We start from the raw sequence: 21,568 nt of genomic DNA on the forward strand, positions 1-21,568 counted from the left end.
GGATCTGCATACCTAAACACTGAAATTGTCACAGCTAGCATCTCACTTTATCTTCTTTTTTTCTTGCAAGCTGTGTCAAGATGGTGTAGGGTATTGCAGTGCAGTGCTCTCCATGCTCTCTATGTTTGTTTGTGCATGGGTCTAGTCCAATGTATGGAATGGACTGGCCTCTATTAGCAGGTTTTGTTGGTGATGGGAAACTTTATTTGTGTTGTATTGGCTCCATTTTCTCAAGTTTTGGTGGCATACTGGGCTGTACCTGTGTCTTTGTTTATAAAGCCTACTCAGCCATGGAAACTTACAAAATCCTTTGCTCCAGATTGGATCTCCACCATGGATGCCAAGCTCGTCTTATTTCTCTCTTGGTGTTGTGGGTCTCATTTTTTCTGTTTCTCTCTTTGTCTTCCCCCATGTTTCTCTATGACTCGTCCTCTTACTTTCTGCTGTTCATTCCCCCTCCACTCTTATCTATGACCCTCTCTTTCTTCTCTTCCTCCTCTTCTGCTTCCTTTTCCTCCTTCTCTCTCAGACTGCAGGTGTTAACACCACAGATAAGGAGATAGAAGTTCTCTACTTGCCCAATGTAACATTTGAAGATGCTGGGGAGTATACGTGCTTGGCGGGTAATTCTATTGGGATCTCCTATCACACTGCTTGGTTGACGGTGCTTCCAGGTATATACACTTCTATACCGTCTCTTTTCCTTTTTCCTATCTTTCTAATATGGTTGGATTATTTAATTTCAGTCTATGATACCCAATTCCTCCCATCTGAGTCTGAGGCACGTAGGCCAAATATCAGATAACAGTGATAACCAGTACAGTTAAATTCCAAGACAATATAAGAAAAGGGTAGGGAGCATATATTTTTTGAAATGTTTTGGATTGGCAAGCTGTTGAAAGCTCTGAGCAGATAATATGAGCTGTTTGCCGATGATTCTTTTATAACTCTGAAAAGGAAGTGAAGCTCCCAGAGCAACTCTAGTGTCTCTAGACTCCAAAAGGAGGGGAGGGTTCGTCTCCTGCCTTGTCTTTTCCTTCTGTTACATCTCTCTTCTGCTCCTTGGGGAAAGTATTTCAGTGCCACACTTTGGTTGTGCGTGTTCATGTGAGAGAAATACTTTTTTCACATGCATTTAACTGAAAAAATCTCCACCTCTTATCGTGGCCCTGATAATTGCCTACTTTTAAGATCTTAATTTCTCCTTGAAAAAAGATTCAAAGGGAAAGCTCAACACTCGCTTCAAGCCGGGTTGACTTTTTCAGTTATCAGGGCCAAACCTCTCTTTTACTACGTGGTTAATGTGAATGTGTGTCCCTCACTTTGTGTGTTCTTATTTATTAACTTGTTTTATACTATTTTTGTCCATTGCTGTATGCCTATACAATAATAATACATAGCAAAGCATTGGACAAATAAAAATTAATGTTTTTCTAAGTTCACTCCAGACTAGATGAATGTTTCTTGGCAAGATATAGCCAAAAGTAGGTTGGGAATTAAATGACATCGATTAGAATAGTTTTCTGTCTGCAGTCGAGCACAGAAAACTCTTATCAACCCCTGCCTTAATGTTGTAATGAGGTAATAGTTTTGTTTTGTCTGTAAACAACACAGCATAATGATGACAGTTGAACCACTTCCTCTGGGACTAATATATAATATTTATTGCTCTGGATGTGCTCTATCTGAACCAATGGCGCCACTGAGGCTCTGGCTTCATTATGTGCAATGTAGTCTATGAAACCAGAAGATACTAAGCAGACATGAGAAAGGTTCCTACATGTAGCTGCACCTCCAGCTGGTTGGCAGGCTGCTCCTGGCTGTATTGCAAGCCTTGTTCGTGGGCTATGCATTATGCAACAGTCCATTTCTATAGCACAAACAGAGACACACACACACAGAGAGAGAGAAACACAGACATGCTACTCATTTCCTAGATTGGAAGTTCAGGCCATATATAATCACCATAGGCAGTGCTTTCCCTTGTTCATGATTTGTTCTGTTGTCTGTGGGTGGGTGTGCTCGCGTGTCCCCACTATTAGCACAGAATCCAGACGTTTGCACACCTGGTTGACTGGAGGAGTGAAGATTTAAAATCTGTTTAAACTGTTAAGCCATGTGCAGGCCTGTGAGATTAAAAACGTAGGTGTGCTGATGCTGCAAAATTCGTGATGGTGATTACATTTACATGAGTCACCTGCAGATACAGTCTCTGTGTTTACTGTCTGATACCCACGTGTTTCTATTTAGTCTTCAATGAAAGATGTGGCTGTGTTATCCATATGTATATGTGAGAGTTTTCCTTATATTTAACTCTATTGACCTCTACCTTTCGACTCCTGCTATATTTTTCTCAGCCCTCGAGAAAACCGCAGGACCCATATCGCCAGATTACTTGGAGATTGCAATATACTGTGCGGGAGTCTTCCTCATCGCCTGCATGGTCGGCATCGTGGTGGTGTGCCGAATGAAGAACACTGCAAAGAAACCTGACTTCGGGGGCCAACCAGCAGTCCACAAATTGAGCAAGCAGATCCCCCTGCGCCGCCAGGTAACAGAAAGTAGATAAAGAGTTCTAAAGGCATCTAACACCCCTAGAGGAGATAAACACACACTGCAGACATGCTGTAGAAATACAGTGACAGACAATTAAAAAAAGGAGGGTAAAGTTGAAAAATAAAATACATTTTTGCATTTTTTAAATACTAATTTTTGGATTTTATATACACAGAAATTCACATAAAATAGCATAGATTGGTATTTTAAAACCTCCAGCTCATTTAGAAGGCATGCATTTCCCAGCACTATTTAGTGAAACTGCAGCCACAGGATTGTGTGGGTGTGCGCGCATGTGTGTCTGCATGCGTGCATGTGTGTGGTTGTGTGTTTGCGTGACTGTGCGTGTGTATAAGTCATGCTTTTCCCTCAAGGGAAACCAAAAGCTATGCTTCAAAAGAGCATTGGGTTACATTCTGCGGAGAGACGAATTCCTATGTAAAGGTAAGATGAGGGTGGAGAGAGCAGAGGTGGGATAGTGGTGAGGCTGAGTAATTAACATGCATTCATCAAAATGACTTGTTGCTCACCTTATAATGATCAGTGAAATATGATCTCTGACCTTTAAAAGGACTTTTTAATTTTAAAGCATTAACTATAGAAATTAAGGATGTCTTCATATTACTGTACCATACTTACCGACATTGATAAAAGGCAAAAGGCTCAAACGAAAATCTCCTCTAACGATGTCTTGGAGCTATAGTTGACCTATGAACGCAGACTGCAGTGATCAGCCAACCTCTCTCCTCCTGTAGGTGTCGGCAGACTCGAGCTCTTCCATGAACTCCAGTACACCCCTGGTACGTATCACAACACGCCGGAGCTCTGCACACGATGAGCCAATCCCTGAGTACGACCTTCCTGAGGACCCTCGCTGGGAGTTTGCCCGAGACAGGTGAGCACTTTCTGTTCTTGTTTCATTAGTTATCTTGCAACTGAGAAACAACTATAAAGGTTCTATTTATTTCTATATGCAGATTTCTACTTGCTCTTATTGTAGAAACAATGTTAGTCTTTCTGCTGGTTTCATGTTTCATGCTACTCTTGTAGATTAATGTTTTACGTCCAAAATAGTAATTATCACCCAGTCCTAATTGCAAGTCTTACCATTTTAAAGAATACATAATGTATAATTATGTGAAACTCTTTTAGCCCCTGCATAAAATATAGAAAAACTTTGAAATGCCATGCAGTGCCACAGAGGTACTTATTAGCACTTTGGTTTCAAGGCCTGCGTACAGTACCTGTCAGTATACAAGACAACTTTTAGTTCTATATCTTTGGCACCTGTGTTCAGTGCCATTACTACTATCTTCATTATCACTATCAGCTGCTAAATGATCTGAGAACTATTGAATGCCATTACAGGTAAGTGCAAAGCTTTTCAGCCCCTTACCTTGAAAGGGCAAATCAAGTGAATGTTTTTTTTTATCAACATAAAATTATATTGACTTGATTATTTGAATGACATTAAACTTTCCATTGACTTCCCTATTATCAAAATAATCTTATTATCTTCTACCTGAAAAAGGCCTCCAGATGACATCACATGGAGGAACCTTCAGTTCTTGCTGCTCACACTATGGAGTTTGTAATCATGGTCAACTGCTTATCCAGAGCTCCACCAGATGACATCATCTGAACTCCTAATGATGAGAAACTCCTCTGGGTGATGTCATCTCGAGGAGTTTTTCAGCTAAAAGCAGAAAAAATATTTTAATAAAGGGAAGTCAGAGGAAACTTTAAAAGCATTAATGTATATTTACACCCCAAATTAAACCCATGGACAGCAAGTTGAAAATTGGTGAAGCCGCCCTTTAAACAGTAAAAAATACAGTGCTATAAACTTTTTTTACTCGACTGCAACGCTAATAAGCAACAGTAGTAGCAATACTTGTAGTAAGTGGGAAATAATGGTTGTGATGGCTGAGATAAAGGCTGCTGATTCATCTTCTGGTGCTTTAGTAAAATGACCTGAACTTGGCACCCTGTCCCTGCCTCATCATTACAATTGCTGCTATATCACACTCACTCACACATAGTCACACACACATGCTTCTGATGAAGAATGAATCCGTGCTAATTAGTGGTTAACACTTGCAGCTTTCATCTGCCTATTGGAGCCCAGAGTGTTTGCTCAGTTTCATACCAGAGGAATTAGCACTGCTGAGGTTTCGGTTAGTCACAGTTGCAGTGGCCAGTGATAAGCTTCAGGGTAGATTTAATAGGACAGAAAAGGTTGGAGTAGTTTAATACTCAATTAAGGCCTCTGGTTTTGAAAGAAAAGGGAAAATCCCAAAGCATAAACCTGAATGCCTGTCTTTTGTTAAAATGGTTGTAAAAAGAGTCAGGCTCATAAATTTTATTATCACTTATCAGTGGGAAAAAAAAACAGTTCTAATGTAAGGCTTGAATCTTTTTGAAGATCCAAACGGGTCTTCTGGTAAAAGTTTTGATTTTAATTGATGTTTCAACCAAAGGGAATGCTTTGCCTAGACAAAGAAATCTGTGTGTCTCTCACTTGTCATCCCAGCACTTGAAGGATCATGTTGGGATTGCACAATGTTGACGAATGTTAGCACTTTGTGTGGAGGGAAAATAACATTGATTATGTGCGGCTGAGTGGACAGAATAGTTGCCATTGAGCACGGCGAGTATGTGTGGACAGTTAGGGAATTGTGTTACCACGGCCGGCTGCTGGCCTCAGGCCATAGGCTTTGTGGCATGTTTACACAGCCACGGCCTTAAGGGTGGGACCAACAGCTTACAATCAAGTGAATGGACACCAGGTTACAATGCTAGTTCAGGGGTCAGATAGGTGTGACTGTGATGGAAAGCTGTGAAAGAGCATGTCGCTGAGTATTATTTCTTGCCTATATCAATCAGTGTACTATAGTTTGGACATAATGTTTGAAACACTAGCCATTGTGACATGGCTTATAATAAAATTGTACTTAAATTTCCATCTGGTATTACCCACCTGTATGGCAACACTAAGCCAGCATTCCATCTGTCACAGCTAATGTGACGAGGCTAAGCTAAGCCTGGTGTAATAACTTGTAAAGAGTGTATATTGGAACATGCCAAGGCAGGATAAACAGTTTAGAATAGAGTGCCTCTCCCTGGCTTTATCGGGTGATTATCGCTGCCACGTCTGCCTTCCTACCTACTGCCCTGGCACAGGCTGCAGTCACAGCGCCAATAAAGCGCTCACACAAACACACACCTGTAAGAGAGAGAACAATCAAGGAAAAGTAGACAGGGTGAAGTTGAGAAACTGGCTTGTTGCCAGGTTTCACTCCCTGTCTCAATCTCGCACTCTATCTAACCTGTTTATTTCTGCACAGGGAGTGAATCGATGCCGCAGTCAGATCAGGTCAATGAGATTTAGTTTGTGTTTTAGCAGCTAATCTATTTCCTGTCTTTTTTCTTGTTCCTCTTTTGTGTTTGCTGTCTGATGGCTGCAGGTTGACCCTGGGCAAGCCCCTAGGTGAAGGCTGCTTTGGACAGGTTGTAATGGCAGAGGCCCTGGGCATTGATAAGGACAAACCCAAAGAGGCTGTAACTGTCGCCGTCAAGATGCTGAAAGGTTTGTGTTTTAAATCAGGCTACTGGGATAAGATGTTCACTGCCTTATTATGTCATGTGTAATTTATGCTCCAGTGAAGGTTCAGAAAAGGCCAAGGTGGAGCCTGGGGCTGTCATTATTGTTTGTTATTGGTGGCTGCTGAGTGATGGCCAGGAGGAGGTGGGTAGGGTAGGTAAGGGTTAGGGGTGGCCACAAACCTGACCCCAGAGTAGCAGCTGGCTGGAGCTCAGTCAGCACCCACACAAAGAGACAAGCCACACTAGCAGCACTGTTGTGATTAATGAAAGCAGCAGGAGGGGGAACTGGGTTGGTTTAGGGTTGGAGGAGCACTTAGATCAGGTACAGCAGCTATCTACCTTGACAATTGAAATCTGCTCTTTAGAACAACTACCAGTAACGTAATGGTGCAGAGGAATGCAGGCAATGCCATTCTGACTGTCTGGATACGACTTCTGCTTCAATAAGTCCTATGAAAAAGGAGCCTGTCCTGCAGATATTGAATCCAGATTGAACGTCTTTAATTCCTCCGGTTCCTCCCCTGGCACTAAAAGGATGCCTCTGTGGCCTCTGTGAACTTCTTTTGCTTTGGTAACTTAAGTCCATATTAACTGTCAGCTGCACTTAATCAGAAGCACCTACAAAATGAAGTGTAGTCTGAAAGGGCAGGCCCTGAATGCTGAGTCAAACTGTTAAAGATTAGACATGACTGGGGTGGATTAGTTTTGCTGACTTTTTCCTGACAACCTTTTCTGCTCTTAGATGATGCCACTGAGAAAGACCTGTCTGACCTGGTGTCAGAGATGGAAATGATGAAGATGATCGGCAAACATAAGAACATCATTAATCTTTTGGGGGCCTGTACACAAGACGGTGAGTAGGGTGGGACACAGTGTCCCTTAAGAAGGCGATTTGAACATGAACTTAACATAAATTGTGGTTGCAATACTGGGCGTGTCTGACCATTTGCAGGTGTAATTTAATCCAGACTTCAATAAGATGTCAACATAAAATTTAAGGCATTTAAATTGCCCCTTCTTTATATATTTCAATAACAATTCACTCTGAAATTCCCCAGTGTCATTTTCTCATTTTTTCTGACCACATTTGAAATGTAATTGTTTGTGTAATGTGTTGATGTGAGTCTCATGTTTTCTGCAGGTCCCCTCTATGTGATAGTAGAGTATGCCTCCAAAGGCAACCTTCGAGAGTACCTCAGAGCCCGCAGGCCGCCCGGCATGGAATACTCCTATGACATCGCCCGTGTCTCAGATGAACAGCTAACATTCAAAGATCTGGTCTCTTGCACTTACCAGGTGGCACGTGGAATGGAGTACCTAGCATCACAGAAGGTAAGAGGCCACACACTCAACACGCACAACATCCAAAATATCTTCTTCTCACATCCCCACCCCCACTTCTAGCTGCCCAGACAGCCCAGTACACAGAATGTTTGACCTGTTGCATTCAGAAAGGTCTTACGTAGTAAGCTTGCTTGTGTGTCACCGTGGGAATGTTGTCTCCTAAAAACAGTATGCCCCCACCCCCCCCACCCTCAATCTGTGCATTGTCTCTCATTCCATGACAAAAGCCCCTCTGTGTAGTAGAATTGTGAAGTTTCTACAAAGGGGGTGCAGTCATATTGGCCAAATACAGCCTCACACGCCCTCTCACTGGTGGAATGTGACAGAGCTTACTCTCTCTCACACACACAAACACACACACACACACACACACAGACGCGCATGCGCACCGTTGCACAGAAAGTGCCATATAGTGTATGTGGCAAAGCATGTGAGGAATCCTTACTTATCCAGACATGTTCATCTTGGTGCAGTCATTGTGGCGTTATTCAGGTGGTACCTTCATGCAGGAGATTTCAGTTATATGTACCACAGAGATTTTAACAGCATTTGAAATTACGCATACACCTGTTTTTTTTTTTTTTTCCTTTACGGGCTGTGGTAACTATTTTGTTCTTCTTTTATCCTCACATTTTCCACTCTTTGACCTCCCTTCTTTTGCCTTTTTTCCCCTTCACCATCTTTTCTCATTCTTTCTATTGCAGTGTATACACAGAGACCTGGCAGCCAGGAATGTACTGGTCACAGAGAGCAACGTGATGAAGATCGCTGACTTTGGCCTGGCCAGGGACGTCCATAACATCGACTACTACAAAAAGACGACCAATGTGAGTCTTCAACCTGCATGCCGCACATTGAGGGATGTAGGCTTTAAGGGAGGAGAATATTTGCCACAGTGTGAGATTAGTCCACCCGTTTCTCTTTTCTCTAATTCTCTCCCTTCCCTCCTTTTTCTGTTTCACTCTTTCCCTTGGCTGGTGTCTTGGCAGAAGCCACAGGTTCCCAGGCAGCTTGTGAATGCAGTGCTTCTGGATACTCAGCCTTGTTTATCCCCCAGTCTCTTGTTCCTTTGGTTCTACGGACACTTATTCAATTAGCCAGAAAGAGAGACAGAGTGAGAGAGAAAGGAAAACTGCTTAAATGTAACTGACATATCCAAAGTGTCCCGGTGGTGTCTTTCTTTCCCAGTGGAGAGCAGAGCAGCATTGCCTGCACATCCTCATTTAATATGCGTGGTTGCCTTTTCATCCCATGCACAATTATGCTGAGAATGAGCTGACAACAACAACAGTATACAGTGATGTTTATGGTAATGGTGATTAGGATGAAGACAGCAGCAACAATAATGATGATTTACTTTGACCAGTCTGGACAGAGCTATCATTGTAGTCCTACATTTTTTAACTTTCTGTTAGTTATTTGTTCAGTCTAATAGAACAGCAGTAGTTTACAGAGGCCATTGATGTTGTCAAATATTGGCGTATTTCCCTGTGGAAATGTAAACTGGGTAAAGTGACAATGTTCATGTAATGAATGGAAACCTGCATGTACATTTCTCACCATTGTTATTGCATACTTCTGATTTTGTTTGTAGTGAGATTTTTTTTACATTTTGATTTACAGCAGGTGAAAATAAGGACCTATTTAGGTGTTGTACCAGCAATGAGACACATATTTCTGCCATTAGGACCCCACACATGTTGACCCAGGCCCCTTGTCAGCTGCGCTTAGCTTCTCAGGCAGTATCTTAATGGCTCGGAGTGATAAACTTGCTCCTTTAACTGTGACCCTGTTTATCAGCTCTATTGCTGTAACAATGTAAATGTTCCTCTGGGAAATCCTCCTCCTCCCAGACGTGTTGTTCCCCAGGCTGCTTTCACATATCATCCTTTCCAGGAGTAATGAGTTCCGCAGCCCTGAATGATTTTTAAACATGCTGAGCAGGCCAGAAATTAAGACACTTTGAATGTGAACTTAGTTTGACCTCTTTCACCTGTGTGTCTCCTCAGGGTCGTCTCCCGGTAAAATGGATGGCTCCAGAGGCGCTGTTTGACCGGGTCTACACACACCAGAGTGATGTGTAAGTATATCTGTTTTATAACTACAAATACATTATACAAAATCAAACACACATCAGTGATGGGAACAAACCCTTCTTATTAAAATGCTGTAAAACAGACAATCGGTGCTTAGTGAGGTGTTCAACTGGTTTCTTGTGACCTGCAGTCAGATCCAAGGGTTGTTTTTCAGGAGTAAGAGACCAGGGAGTTGGTGAGGTGTTTTGGTGCAGTGCTAGTGTTAGGTGGGGGGTGACTGTCTATAGGGGGTCAGCCTTGGTTGTTCTGTGGTAAAAGTGAGGATTTTACACTAGACTTGCAGCCAATGCCGTGTTACTAATCTGACTGGCTTCAAAGGGCCCAGGAAGAGCCTTGGAGCCCACCAGGGCCTCCCCCCTCACTGCCTTACCGCTCTCTCCTCCAGCCCAGCTCGGAAGTCTCCCCTCCTTTTGGGTCTCCACACGTCTGAACGCAACAATGCTGCTGTTTTCCATTAAGAGCCTCATTCCCTCTGCACCCTCCTCCTTTAACCCCCTGCAATCTATTCTTCACGCTCCGCTCCTCATTCAGCAACACTTTGAACATGTGGCTCATGGAGCCATTCCATGATCAAAATAAGCCCCCCCCCCCCCCCCCCCTCTTTTTCTTTTCACCCCATCATTCTTGTTTTCATTCATCTGGTATGTGAATTGCTGACCCGTCTCTGTCTCTGCTTTTTTTAGTTCGAGAGTACTCATTCTAAAAACAGAACAAAGGCATAGCGTCCCTCTGTTTTTGGTGTTTGAGTCTTATACGTTCTGACAGTGTTGTTTGAAGTTTGTGCTCCAGACATCAGCAGCAGAAAGTGTATGTGGTTATTAGATAAATGCCTTGTATGCTGACCCCTGGGAACGTGTGCATTTGTGTGTCTATGAGTCATACAACAGCAGCATGGTAAACATAGCACTTATCCAGTTGAGCACTTGGATAATGCCTCTACTGTCTATGGTCGTGTATATTTGTATGTACACATAAATAATATGTGTATGTACACACGATGCCCTTCATGTTGCATAGCGCAGCACCAATCAATACCTTCAGGGAGTGTGGGTGGCTAAGACGGGGTGGAGGGGTGCAGGCAGTAAGTGGCTACATAGTCCTTTCAATCAGCTCACTGCTAATTGCATTTCATCACTCACATTTAGTAATTGGCTTTTTCGTGTGGCGTATGACGAGAAAAGAAAGATGAGGAGAGGTGTCGGAGAGGTGGAGGGTGGAGGGCTTCCACTCGAACATCACCACAAGCACAGGCGATCCATACATGACATCAGATTAAATGAATACATGAATTCCAATGAAACTCACTCCTTGATAAATGCGCCCAGGAGCCCCAGCTGTGACAGGAGTTGTACCGCAAGCTCAGAAAGATAGAATCACAACCAGGCCTGGTGGAGGCATTTCAACAAAACAAATAAAATGTAAAATCCTTCATTTCTACCTCCTAGTGTATACTACATATCAGAGCCTTGAATTTTGATGTTTCCATCAGATACATTTCATTTTTTTATTATTTTTTATTAGTTTATGATTAACTGCACCCCTTTTAGGGGCGACTGTGGCGCAGGAAGGTAGAGCGGTTGTCCACCAATCTCACAGTTGTTGGTTCAATCCCTGGCTCCTCCGGTCACATGTCGAAGTGTCCTTGAGCAAGACACTGAACCCCAACTTAGTTGCTCCCGGTGAGTGTTGGCCAGCTGCAGAGCAGCTCCCCCATTGGTGTATGAATGTGTGTGTGTGTGTGTGTGATTGTGAGCGTGATTGGGTAAAATAAGAAGCACTGTAAAGCGCTTTGAGTGCCAATAGGTAGAAAAGCACTATATAAGTGCAGACCATTTACCATTTACTTTATATGCCATTTCAAAGTAAGGGGATGCAAACCCTAATCCTCACACAACAATAATACAGACTGAGCTAGTACTTGGTCAAAGAATATATATAAAAGAAAAGTTTAGTAGAAAAAATTGGTAACAAAGTTTAAACTTCATATGGACCGATGTGATCTTAAAACATCAAAATAAGGCTTTTGCAAACTTTTGCACACAACTATACACTGATATATGTTAATGTATTGAGTGGTTTTCTGATCATATTCATGCTAAGTCGGTATCATACATATACTTTGCCTTAACTGGCTGGGATATAAATTCCAGATATATCATTGTGAATGCTGCTAATTTACCTTTATCACTTTTATACTAATTAGTTGTTTGCTCAAGTTTAGTTTATGCATCTGCTTTGAGAAAATACACAAGCAGACTCTACCCGGACTGTTTAACATGACCCAGAACATGTAGTAGAGCTGGTTTATTTGGTGAGTCACGGCTGGTTTCAGGTGGACACGAACCTTCACAGGCCAACAGGTTGGCAGGCACTGAGAGATTGTTACAAAGTAACTAAGAAGCATAAGATGAGTGTGTCAACAAGTGGAAAGATACAACGCAGTGATAAAGGAGTGAACAAACCTGGGGAGGTTTGTGTAAACAGATGGAGGCACTGATAAACACTCAACCTGCTGATTGGACCACTGGCATGACTGAATGCATATGTGCATATTTGTGTTTGTAAGCATATTTCTGTGTTATAATAAAGCCTCTGTGTTGACATGAATTAAGCATGCAGTCAGCGCTAGAAGTATTCATATGAGGCAGCATGACAGTGATGGAGATCAGCAGCATGGGTTCACTGATATTTAACTACCAGATACAGTGATAAGGAAGTAGTTAATAGTCACCCGCAATCTCTGGATCTCTCCCTCCTCCTTTGTCTGCTGTGGGTCATCCAGTGTTTGTTTTGGTGTGGTATGACTGGACAATGATGGTCTGTCTGACCGGCCAGCCGGGCACAAAAGCCGTCATTGACATCAGGGCCAGAGTGGCACTGGGAGAGGGTTCGCGCCACAAGCCACCGGATGGCAGAAAGAGGGCATTGACACCACTGCAGTCACACAGTTTAAGATGTTTCCAAATGTCGCCCAAGTGACTTTATGTAAATTATCTGAAGCTCAAAGAAAGAGACACTCATTCACGTTAATCTTACTCATTTTAAGCCAGGACCTCTCCAGCAATATGTAATGATAAACAGATATCACGACTACAGTGCGTTAATAACATACATGTCTTTTTTTGTATCTTCCCAGCTGGTCGTTTGGGGTGCTGATGTGGGAGATCTTCACCCTAGGGGGGTCACCGTACCCTGGCATTCCTGTTGAAGAGCTCTTCAAGTTGCTCAAAGAGGGCCATCGCATGGATAAGCCTGGCAACTGCACCAATGAGCTGTACGTATTACCCTTCTCTGTGAAGCTGACATCTTCTCTAACCAAGTGCACACTACCTTGTACACCCAGATTCAACACCACCCCAGTCTCCATCATATCCACGACTCTTAGTCCACTTTGTCAGACCTCTGCACAGCTGGGACTGCCTGCTATCAGTATCTTCATTCACAATGAGTTCACTGCAGTCAGTGGACAATGGCAGTGCTCTGACATGGTGCCACACTGAGAGGGTTGATGGAGAACAAAGTCAAAAGCAATGCATCACACAAACACACACACACACACACACACACACACACACAAGTACTTTAGCTCTGGGAGGCATGTTTGTGATCAGCAGCAGGCAGTCAAATGTAAGAAAATGAGGTGGTGTCCAAGTACACTGGCTGTTTTGAGTTATTCTTTGATATGGAGAGTCAGAGTCCTAAATCATTTCAGCTGACAAATTTTGAAACTTGAAGACAAGGTAGGAGTGGCACAGTTTGAGTTTAGACAGATTTAATAATGCCTACCACTCCGAATCACTCTGCTCTCACTTTTCATCTTTTCCTTTCCTTTGAGTGAACTGATTCTGATATTCTCTCTCAGGTACATGATGATGAAAGACTGCTGGCATGCCATATCATCCCAGAGACCCACTTTCAAGCAGCTAGTAGAGGATCTAGATCGCATCCTTACCCTTAGCACCAACGAGGTGAGTTCAGCTCTTCACCCAGAGTTTATGGATTCAGGGTGGTCAGAAATCATGCTACACAAACCTTATAATTTCCTGGCAAACAGGAGACTGGTATTTCACAACAATAAAATAGAATAATAAAATACATTCCTACACACAGAAACATGTTTCTCTATCCAAAGTCAATCACACTCTTGCCAGTACATGCAGGGTTCAGCAGAATCTTGCTGAAAGTTTTAGGAACATTAGCAGCCCTGGTGCTGAAACCAGGCCTAATGGGTGACCAAAAAATGGCTGGGTGATTTGATCTTGGTCCAAACATGGCTGCTACAGCCCAGTAAGCCTGCCCTATCATCACATCCATGCCTCACTCCCTTTAATGGACTATATTTCAGTCCATTCCCCTTGCTGTCTTGTGTGATATCTGTATGCCGACCTGAAAAGAGGCCATCAATGGAAAACTGTCATGAGTCGTCTGCTTTGGAGCTGGAAGTTTATGCATTTATGCCAAAAAATTCCAACTTTGAGTTTGAACTTTTGAAATGTAATAAAGCGCCCTTTTCTTGCCTTTTACCCCCCTCTTTTCCCTCTGCCCGAAACCGCTGGCAGATGTGGACGTTTTTTAGTAATATGAGCCTTCTCCTGTTGAGCTGGGAAAATGGAAGCCAGTGATTATTTTCTAGAAAACTCAACCTCTTCCAAACTCTTCTTCCTCACAACCAGTCCCTGTAACAGCCATAAAGTACAAAGAGGAGGGAGAAAAGCTTGCCTCAGACTTAACTTAAAAGTGGACCAAGTCAAAAATTAAATACAGGAGTTCTTGGTTTTCATCTTTCTTCATCTTTTTGGGGGAGTGTTATGTATTTTTGCCAGCGCCTTTATTTTTTCCATACATCTCATAATGTTAGGTGTTTCACTGTCAATTGTCAGCTTTGATTGAACTTGAGAGTTATGTGGGCTGGGATGCTGTAAAGCCTGAGATGCCACATGTCTGCCACAGTTCTCTGGTCTAAATGTATCCTATATCCCCAACAACAACACAAACTGTTTTGTAAAGCACCAAAACTGCAACTAGGCCAACCCAGCTGTCTCCTGCCCCACCAGTCAGCAGTGCAACATTCAATTTATTACATTAGTCCTGCAAATATTTTAATACAGTATTCAGTTTGAAGTCCTCTCTCGGCTCTGATTCATAAATCCTTACAGGGTGATTTTAAATGGTTTAGATAAATATTATTATGACGGTATTACGCGCCTTCTCCACCTCTCTTTACGGCCCCCCCGGAAAGTCCCTGTTCCTTTTGAGTGGGTTTCAGCACGATATTTATGTTCTTCTGCTCGCTCTAGGTCCTTCGACTCTCATTCCTTCAAAGTGTCTTTTCCTTCCGTAACATATGAGCTTGCGTTTGAGTGTAAATAATCTCCCTCAACCCTCTCTTTTTCCTGTCTGCAGGAGTATTTGGACCTGTGTGCCCCAACAGAGCAGTATTCCCCCAGTTTCCCTGACACACGCAGCTCTTGCTCCTCCGGTGATGACTCTGTGTTTTCCCACGACCCCTTACCGGACGAGCCATGCCTCCCCAAGTACCAGCAAGTCAATGGAAATGTCAAAACATGAGCCCCCCATCCAACCTACCCTAGCTTGACCTCATACCCCTCAACCCCCCAAAACATACGCAGCACAGGCACCCTATCCTCTCTTAAATCCTCCCAAACTCCTGCCCCCCCACCTCCCCTCTGGCTTCCAGTGGACTAATGGACCCAGACGGGACTGGGCTGGTGGCAGCGCTGCTGTCACACACTCATACTCTCATGCACTCACACTGCACACACTACACGCTCACACGAGGTCTTAAATGAGAGGACAGGGACCCTACAGAAGCTGTTTTGTACTGACTGAATGAATTGCCGTTCTCTGGGGACCCTCCTCCTCCTCTCCCTCTCCCTAAACACACAGACTTTTCATTTTGGTTCTCAGTTTGTACCCAGAGAGTTTTATTGCAATCCATGACGTTACTTGTTTGGTGACCCCATTCCAGTGGCTGGCATTCCAAGATTGCTGTTTGCTCCTGGAGGAATGTATGGACCGATGTGAACTTAAAACAAGGGACAAGAAGTTGATGAAAAATCGGAAAAGGACTGAGAGACAAAGCTCTGACTAACAAAACAGAGGCATAGAAGGAGAGCACATATAGAAACTGCTCTCTGGTTTATTTTGTAATATTGATGCATTTCTTTTTCAGTTCTCTTGATAAACCTCCCCAATTATTCTGGAGATACACAGTATAATGTATAGTGCTGGGTATATTTGTAAATATATTCAAATATGTATAAATATATATAAATATATATTTACAATGAATTATTTTTTGTATGGACTCCAAAATAACCCCACCCTCCCTATCATATTTTGAGTTTGAGGCAGAAATGCTAACAGGTTATGTGTCCTATATTTCTTTTCACACATACACACACTCACATATACAGACATAGATACACACTAATATACACAAAAACCTGTTTTACTCTCACTCGATAACACAGATGAGTATTGGCTTTCAGGGACTGAGGTAGCATGTTAATTTATTGACTTGTGTTTTTTTTTGTAAATGAATCATAAAAGTCTGGATAATAGAACAAAAACAATATGGCAGAATTTATGACATTAATGAAGCTGATAATACACAAATAATCCATTAAATTTATGGTAATTTAAAATGATCTTTCAGCAGTAACAGAAAAAATATTTTTAGTGGGTTTGAAAGATCCAGGTTTTGTAAGTTTTATATATGAATGTGAATATTAAGTTAAATTTTAAAAACTGTACATTTTATAGTCAGCTAATCCCTTTTTATGTAGATGATGCCATTTCTATCCAGTCGTTTTACTCTTTATTAGCTTTGCATTTGGAAACAAGATTGATTTCTGGATATTTATATATGATTGAAAGAAAAAGATTTTGGAAATACCTACTAGCAATACGCTCCCACTTTCAGGATAAAAATAGACATTAAATTTACTTTACAGAATTGAAAGCTCAAAAACAAAGTATTTGTTCACAACAAAGTGTTTTTTTCTACTGGACCAACTTTAAGATGTTCTTTTGCAAGTGTACATGGCACATTTGCGAAATAAATGATGGAAAAGTACATATTCTTGTTTTAATCCCTGACTTGGATTTCGAATGTGTAAGTTGCACTGAGTTTGGCATTTTTGCAGTAAGTAAAAACATAGATAACTGGTTGATTCTGTTTCATTTGTATAAGAGCATGTGTTATCATTAAACTATACATCCCCCTTAGCATCTGATATGGTTGGAGATGATTTAGCTCTCATTACTAACTACTCAGTGCTTTCTTTGTGTTTTATGCAAGGATGAGATTTTCCACTGCATCTGCAATTATTTTAGAGCCACCGGACTAATATGCAGGGATTTAATTAGTGGGTTAAGCTTATTTTAGTTTATTGTAATAGAGGTAACAATTCTATTCCCATTTGTCCTGATTTGCCAAGTTTTTATCCAAAAGTGCTAAGCTCAGCACACAGTAACTGTGATCAAGTTACTGAATTGATGCCAGTGGTCAAAGCAATTTTGTTAATGAACAGGAAACTAATTATTGTTGTGATGTGCAGCTCTGTGTCCTGATCTGTCTGACTTTGATCAGAGAAAGAATCTTTGTTTGCCACTGGGCAGACTAATAGATACCATGATTAGGTGATTGATTTCCCATTTTCTCTTATCAGAAAGGATTTAATTGAACAGAGTGAGCAGCTGATTTATCTAATTTAATGTAAGTGAATCAAAGTTGATCTATTAGTGAGTGCGAGTAATAATGACAGCCATCAATAGGGGTTATCGCAACTGGCAACATAGTTTGACAAGAACAGCATAAAGTAGATCTTCTGAAGCAATGGCTGCATAGAAAAAACTCACATTAATGGTATTAATGGTAAACATTGCAGGTTAATGAGATAAGCATCACCCAGTATCAAGCTTGGTGAAGCTGCCCCAGGAAGTTCAATGTTAATGTCAGAATTCTAACATGGCCACAGTGACAATACTACAGTAACACCGATTTTCAATATTTTAATTTAGCATGTTAGTATTCTACAGTTGTTAATTAGTATTCAAGACAAAGAACAGCTGAGGCTGATCAGAATTGAATTCATTATCAATACATATGTTAATAAACTCAAGCATTAGAAAATTCATCCTGTGCGTGACATGTTTGCCAACTGCATACAAATTCATTGTGTAGTCTGTGTGGAACAAACTGATGGCAGACTGACTGATTGACTTTGCCATCCCTAGATCTAGTCTGGCTAAAACCTGAGTAAGGATTACTGCATACTACGATATAATTGAGGGAAGGACAGATAATCGGGAAGTTAAACATCTACGCTCATAAGTCATGTTCTTGTACACTCAAACAGCCAACATGAGAGATTGGGTTCTTGCCAAGGTGGATATATGAAAGAAAAAAAAATAAAGAACCAAAAAAAAAGGGAATTCTTTAAGATAAACATTGATCCCCACTATTACCAAGCTTTGACTTGTTCTGAATAAACACACAACCCTCAGTCTTCCTCCAACAGACATGTACCCTCATGCCTCCGGAACCTGAAAAAGGCTTGGAGGGAAAAGTCAGCCAGAAAACATTCTTTTTCTATAGAATGAAGTGGGAAAGAAAGCAGCTACAGTCCTACAGGACTGGAGGGGGATTGGAAAAAAAAAGTAGCAGGATAAACCACAGCATTATACACCCTCATTAAAGGGGGGAGTGAAGAGAAAGGCAGCCGGATATCCACACTAGTTATTGCGCACTTTTATCAGAAGGTCTGCCTATTGTGCTGCAGGCTGATGCCGCACACACACACACACACACACACACACACACACACACACACACACACACACACACACACACACACACACACACACACGCCAACATGGAACCAGAAGGGCTGAACTCTAGGGAGACCAAAGATAACATGAGGTTGTTCCATCTTGACAAAATGCCCTCTCAACTGTTATTGCTTTTATTTGAGAAACACATTGTCTGATGTGAGCTGTGGCACAGTGGATCCAAGCTTAGTGCAAAGCCTGCTCTTTCAAAGGATTAAAAATGTTGTACAGTTAAATAAGGAAATGGTTTACCAGTGACTTCTTTGATAAGTCAATTATCATGTTAGGGAAACAACTAATTAAAAAGAACTCAACATTAAATCTTTGGTTTTTATGTTTTTATGCAGCAAAACCAAAAAGACTCATGTCATCTAACAACAATAGAGTTTTTCCAGTTGCTGACAAGCATTGGTCTATTCTGAAACCACTTTTTCAAAACTCTCCACACAGTGGGCATTACAGATCTCTGCAAACAAGTTCATCTCACCTCCAAAACTGTTTCTCACCAACAAAACATATCATACATAATAAGCTCATTCATCCATAACACTGGCAAAAAGTCTCACCCGGGAAGCTAACACTGTCACTCTTAGCACACTGAACTACAGAACACTAACATACAGAGAGCATTACATAAGGGACATTTTATATTTAAAGTTTGAATGCTTTTTCAGATAAATAAGTGTTTTATTATAGAATAAGATCATTGTACTTTTTTGCATGTACTAAATTATTGAATATTATATTGTATATTGTAACTGGAATGAATCAACAATGCAGCAATTTGCATTTGGCCACATGTTTTTGTCAACATCCCATCTTATGTCTTCTCTGGAAATGCATCTTGGGAACAAATCTTTTAGAATGTCTAAATCTGCCGAAATTTCAGGAGAAATATCTACACACCCTGCATTCATAGCATCCAGTAAGGACAGCTGGTCATGTAGAGAGTGGTCATAAATCATCCACCTCCACGTGGGGAAAAACTCTTCTATAGGGTTCAGGAAGGGCAATTATTGAGGCAACATCCCTGGATGTGCAGCAAACCAGTCAGTGACTGCAGCCACATTTTCCCATACAACTACAAATGTTGTCTTCCTCGCCCTTTGACCTCTCTCCGCTACTGGCACAAGATCATTTTAAAGATCATCGAAGAAAAGGAATTAGCCTCTCTATATTGTATGCGAGGTTTGTACAAAAGCAAACCATCATTGGAGAGGGCTGCACACATTCTCCTCTCTGGCGTGGAACATCCACAGTTGCCCAGTGCCCAATTACATTTCTTTCTTTCTGTGTTTTTGCCAGGTTCAATCTGGCTTTATCCAAAAAATAAATATATGTGGAGCTGGTCTGTGCTGCAGAAGTATATTGTTTTGTGATGGTCTCTGACTGAAAAAGGAGTTTAGGAATTTTGGTTTGGTGTGAAAGCAATAAAAAGTGATTTGCAGTTTGCTCCACATATATACTGTTTCGCTGACTTTGTGAAGAGTTTTGAAAATATGACTTCAGTTTTGACCAACTTCAGTTTTGATCACTTGTTAGGAAGTGGAAAAAACTGTAACAAAATGATATGATGCACAGTATAAGCAACATATAGATACACATGTGAAGATACACATGTGAAGGTGATTCTAGAGATGGATTTTATTTTCATTTCCTCATATGGTTATATTAATAAATTTATGACATATGCTCACTTAGACCTTTTAGACCATTAGTAAGATCAACGGTTTTCAGCTTGTCCCTTCAGGGGTCGCCACAGCGGAACATGTTCTGCATGTTGATTTGGCATGAGTTTTTAAGCCAGATGCCATTCCTGCCACAACCCTCCCATTTTATCCGGGCTTGGGACCAGCACCAGTGGTGGCTGGGTGGGGCCACACCTGGTGGGGTGGGATTTCACCCTGCTGCCTTCTGCATCCCAGCCCAAAGCTCTACCACTGAGCCAACAGGCCATTTTTGACCATTAGAAAAACATGTATTTACAGCACTTTGAATGTAGTGGTATGTTTATTTCTATATAAATGATCCAGAGACTGGAGCACTGATACTATTCCTCCACAGATATACATGACCCACCATGCTCTAGCCCTAAATGACTTTTTCATTTGGAGGGTTTTTATTCCATGGTTACCTAATACCCTGGAGATTAACCCAGTGACCCTCAAATATTAGCTTTGAATAACTTTAGGGAGACGGGGCAGTAGCTTGAGGATAGACTATTTTATTTGAAAGTTTTAAATAAAATGTTTAATGTGAGTGTGTGTGTGTGTGTGTGTGTGTGTGTGTGTGTGTGTGTGTGTGCACGCATTCTTTGCTTAAGGAAAGTTTGACAGGAGGGTCGATCCGGAGGCCATCTGGCAGCATGACAGAGCAGGGTGTTGCTCAGGGTGACCTGACATTTTAGGGTAAAACTGATTTTCATTCAGACCCTGCTGTTTTTTCCAGTCCGTCCTAATCTTCCAATGTGTCCTGTGTCCTAGGCCTGTCCTCTTTCACCCAAACTAATCTGGTGGGGCTTGGTGTGTTTGCACAAGGCTCGGTCCTCTGGAATGTCAACATGCAGCTTTGTGTGAAGCCAAAAGGAGCCCACATCCACTGGAGATAAGACCCTGTGAGGAGGGTGTGGGTCAGAGGGTGGGAGACTGGTGAGTGTAGTTAGAGGGTGACATAAAGTTTACAAAACTGCCAAGTGACCGCGAGACACATGACTTAACCCCGATTATATCTCACCCGTCACCAAACTCCCCACCCCCATGCCACAGTGAATGTTTTACTATATTTCCTGCATTTACAGCTGATGTCTCACTAAACTTCTTGCCATTGACCATTGGGTCAGAGTGTGTTTCTGTCATGGCTCTGCTCCTCAACCTACCATTTGCACTGAGTAGTAGATAATGAATGGTTCATCGCTAGGTCAGTGCTCGTGAGAGGGAGGGGTCTACTTGTGTTTGATTAAGGGCTTGCAAGGCACGATGTCTGGTTCTGCATGGAAGAATAAACAAGTCGAGTGTGTGTTTGTAATGTGGTACTGCTGTGCATGTGCGAGTAAGAACGTGTGTGGTTTGTTGCCCTGTGGGATCTTCTAAACATTTGCTAATGGCGCATTT

General features: G+C 41.9%; 1 protein-coding gene across 7 annotated transcripts in view; it reads left to right on the forward strand.

Annotated features, from left to right (window-relative positions):
• The window catches only part of fgfr2 (fibroblast growth factor receptor 2), a 38,120-nt gene extending 21,573 nt beyond the window's left edge, over nt 1-16,547 (forward strand). For 4 of the 7 annotated variants that reach the window (XM_067526005.1, XM_067526052.1, XM_067526062.1 and 1 more), the window contains 11 exons: nt 530-674; nt 2,358-2,557; nt 3,312-3,451; nt 6,024-6,145; nt 6,905-7,015; nt 7,304-7,494; nt 8,211-8,333; nt 9,516-9,586; nt 12,739-12,876; nt 13,465-13,570; nt 15,006-16,547. In XM_067526005.1, coding sequence (XP_067382106.1) covers nt 530-674; nt 2,358-2,557; nt 3,312-3,451; nt 6,024-6,145; nt 6,905-7,015; nt 7,304-7,494; nt 8,211-8,333; nt 9,516-9,586; nt 12,739-12,876; nt 13,465-13,570; nt 15,006-15,170 — 1,512 coding nt within the window. In that variant the 3' untranslated portion in view covers nt 15,171-16,547. The remainder of the gene's footprint in view (nt 1-529; nt 675-2,357; nt 2,558-3,311; nt 3,452-6,023; nt 6,146-6,904; nt 7,016-7,303; nt 7,495-8,210; nt 8,334-9,515; nt 9,587-12,738; nt 12,877-13,464; nt 13,571-15,005) is intronic. The other 3 variants (XM_067526024.1, XM_067526034.1, XM_067526044.1) reach the window with 3 other exon arrangements.
• Nucleotides 16,548-21,568: the final 5,021 nt, after the last annotated feature.

Source organism: Channa argus, chromosome 1, assembly GCF_033026475.1.
Source record: "Channa argus isolate prfri chromosome 1, Channa argus male v1.0, whole genome shotgun sequence".
NCBI lineage: Eukaryota > Metazoa > Chordata > Actinopteri > Anabantiformes > Channidae > Channa > Channa argus.